Source organism: Elephantulus edwardii, unplaced genomic scaffold, assembly GCF_000299155.1.
Source record: "Elephantulus edwardii isolate Elephantulus edwardi_28Jun2011 unplaced genomic scaffold, EleEdw1.0 scaffold00138, whole genome shotgun sequence".
In the NCBI taxonomy this organism is placed as follows: Eukaryota; Metazoa; Chordata; class Mammalia; order Macroscelidea; family Macroscelididae; genus Elephantulus; species Elephantulus edwardii.
In genome coordinates this window covers 2,286,045-2,288,908 of record NW_006399888.1, presented here as the reverse complement: position 1 = coordinate 2,288,908, position 2,864 = coordinate 2,286,045, and the positions used below count along the sequence as shown (strand labels likewise).

Below are 2,864 nucleotides of genomic sequence, written 5' to 3'. Positions count from 1 at the left end.
CAAACATTTATTGTATGTGCCAGGCCTCGAGCTAAGAGGTGAGAATTTGGGAGCGAACACCATCGCCTTGCCCTCTCGTCCGGCATAAAGGAAATCAACACACACACGTTTATCAAACAAACACCAGAGTGAATACTTGGGAGCCGTCTAGGAAATGGTGGGGATTCGCTGTTCTTTGCTACCTTCTGGTGCCAGTGAGTTTGGGGCGAGGAGAGAGCCCAGATAACTCACTGTGCTCTCTGCTCACCTGCTTTGCCTCTAGGCCTACCCCCTCTCTGCAGGCTTATTTGAGCAGAAGCCAAACGCAAGCCAGCAGGCAGAGCATCACGGGCTGGTCCAGGCCCAGCTGAAGGCCCGCCCCGCGCTCCTGCCAGAAATCGCAGCGCTTGAGGGCGCACAGCTCGCGGATGAGGCGCCAGAGGACGCGCTGGTGCAGCCGGCCGTCGCGGGCCAGCTCCTCCTGGTTGGCCGCCTGCGTGGCGTTGATGCAGCCGGCGATGAACGCCTCCCTGGTCACGTTGGCCTCGGAGCAGCCTTCGTAGTGGATCCCGTCCGGGAGCTGCCAGTAGTTGGCCTCGTAGTACCTGTTGCCCTCGGTGCCAAAGTCGATGTCCAGCTTCTGGCCGTGCTTGATGAAGGCGCCCGGGCGGATGTCGGCCACCCGGGCCTCGGTGACCACGTGGGCGGTGCTCGGCAAGGCCTTGCGGTTCCACTTGATCCGGAGCTTGAGGCCCCGCGTGGTGACCACGGAGAGGTGGCCGAGGAGGAAGACAAAGCCGATGGCCAGCCACCACGCTCCCTGATGCTTCCTCATCGTGCGGCGATCTGCAGTGGGAACGGCCAAGGCCATCAGTTTTCACAGCGAGTACGAGTCTCCCTCTCTCATTCTCCTCCCTACACTCCCCCCCCCCACCCCCCGGCCCCCACCAGGGAAGTCTGATGGCCGAGGGGTAAGAAGCTGTGCTACAATCCTGAAGCCACACAGTTCGAATCCACCTGCTCGAGAAGGATGAGCAATCTCCTCTCCTGCAAATTACTGCCTCGGAGAAACCACCAGAGGCTCAGCTCTGGGTTGGTTCCAACTCGATGATACACAACAATAACTCTACACCCTAGTTCTGTCAGTGGGGGCCCATGTGTCTCCCAGGCTTTCAATGGCTGCTTTTATTTTCGGAAAGTAGATTGCCAGACCTTTCTTCCAGTGCCTCTGGCTGGACTAATCTCCAACTTCTCTGAGTTAGCAACAGACAGCATGTTAGCGGCTGGCACCCCCCTTTCCCCATGGCATGCTCCTGTTCCCATGCTTGGGTTGCATACAGCTAACTACGATGCCAGCCTGCTCTGCTTTTGCCTGGAGTTATAGCCAACACAAGGCAGCTGTTCTGGTTTTCTCAGGCAGATAAGAAGCTGTAAGTGGCAATTAGAAATGCCCTTGGATGAGCATGGGAAAGGAATGAGTACTCACTTAATACCTCTATTTTTCCTTGGTCTTCCCAAGTCCTTCCACTCCAGGCGTCCCTGGAGGAAAACACAATAGAAAGGTTGAATTAGAGACTTCTGGGAATACAATATGTCTCTCTCTCTCTCTCTCTGTGTCTATATAATGTTGCTGTGTACTGTAGAGTCGTAACAGTCTGTCCAGAAGGTTTTCAGAGGCAGTTAATCACATGGGAGGAGATTGTCCATTCTCCTGTGGAGCAGCTAGCTGGTGGCCTCAAACCACATGCCTTGAGGATTGCAGTGCAGCTCCTTGCCACTAGGCCACAAGAGCTCCCCTCTGCTCTGTGTGTGTGTATCTCTCTGTCTTTACCTTGATTAACATCTTCCTTTTGATCCTTCACTAATGTCTTCAAAAGCTTTTTAATGATACAATGACATGCAGACAGAAAAATGTCCAAGTCACAAGTGAGCAGCCTGAGGATGTTTCCGCACTAGGTTGTCTTTTTAAATGTCCCCTCTTCATTTTCTACTTCTCTAAACTGGGTCTGTCTTAGGCATATTCTGCTAACTGCTAATCTTACTGGGCTTGATGGTAAGGAGATGGCAGACAGATAGAAAGTGAGAGATGGTTAGTGGACCCCTGCCTCTCCACGCTGTGCCAAGGTGGCTGTAGATGTCCTTTCCAATCATTCTCATGACCATCACACATCCCTCATCACGTTTTACTGAGCAATTACTATTTATCAACCCTTGTGTTAAGCCGTTCCCTGACTCTGTCTAATTTAGTTCTAAGGAAAATGCCACTGGAGTCAATTCCTACTCATAGTTACAGGGTAGGTTATTATTGTAACCTAGGTTGTTATTGTTATTATAACCTAGGTTGTTATTGTTATGTGCTGTTGAAAAATTGGAAATGTACTGGGCTTCAGAGGACAGATTTGAATCCATTTCTGCCTGACCTGTCCCCACTCCTTTGAGGGGGCATATTTTAGGCTTTTGCTTTATTGAACATGAAGGGCTGTCCTGTGGGCCCCTGAACACAGACATTCCAGGTGAAATGAGAAGAAGGGAGAGCAGATGAGGCTAGGGGGAGGCACTAAGAGACCCCTCCTTAGATTGCCCCTCTGGCTTCTGAGGGGCCAATAGCTATTGTGACAATCCATCTCCCACAGCCCATTGTCAAGGGCATTTCAGCACCTGCCCCTTTGTCCTGCAGATCTGGGAGACAGCAAGAGCTATTACAGTGGAGAGGGAGTGAGTTTAGTCTGTCTCTGAGATAACACCTGATAGCGAACCCAGGGAACACCAGAGAACTGAATCCACGGACTGCTCGAGAAGGAGGGCAGTTTGGAACTGAGCGTGATTATTAATTAGTCCCCCCAACACCCTCTACATCAACCTTCTGCAACATTCCTGAAGTTCCT

At 51.8% G+C, this 2,864-nt stretch overlaps 1 protein-coding gene across 1 annotated transcript; it reads right to left on the bottom strand.

Moving 5' to 3' along the window:
* Positions 1-283: 283 nt before the first annotated feature.
* PRND (prion protein 2 (dublet)) lies at positions 284-814 on the bottom strand. The gene has a single exon (XM_006894223.1). It carries the CDS (start codon positions 812-814, stop codon positions 284-286), a length of 531 nt encoding a protein of 176 aa, XP_006894285.1.
* Positions 815-2,864: the final 2,050 nt, after the last annotated feature.

Bases quoted from the DNA above. Each gene is read 5' to 3' on its own strand.
- PRND (XM_006894223.1), bottom strand. From the start codon at position 814: ATGAGGAAGCATCAGGGAGCGTGGTGGCTGGCCATCGGCTTTGTCTTC.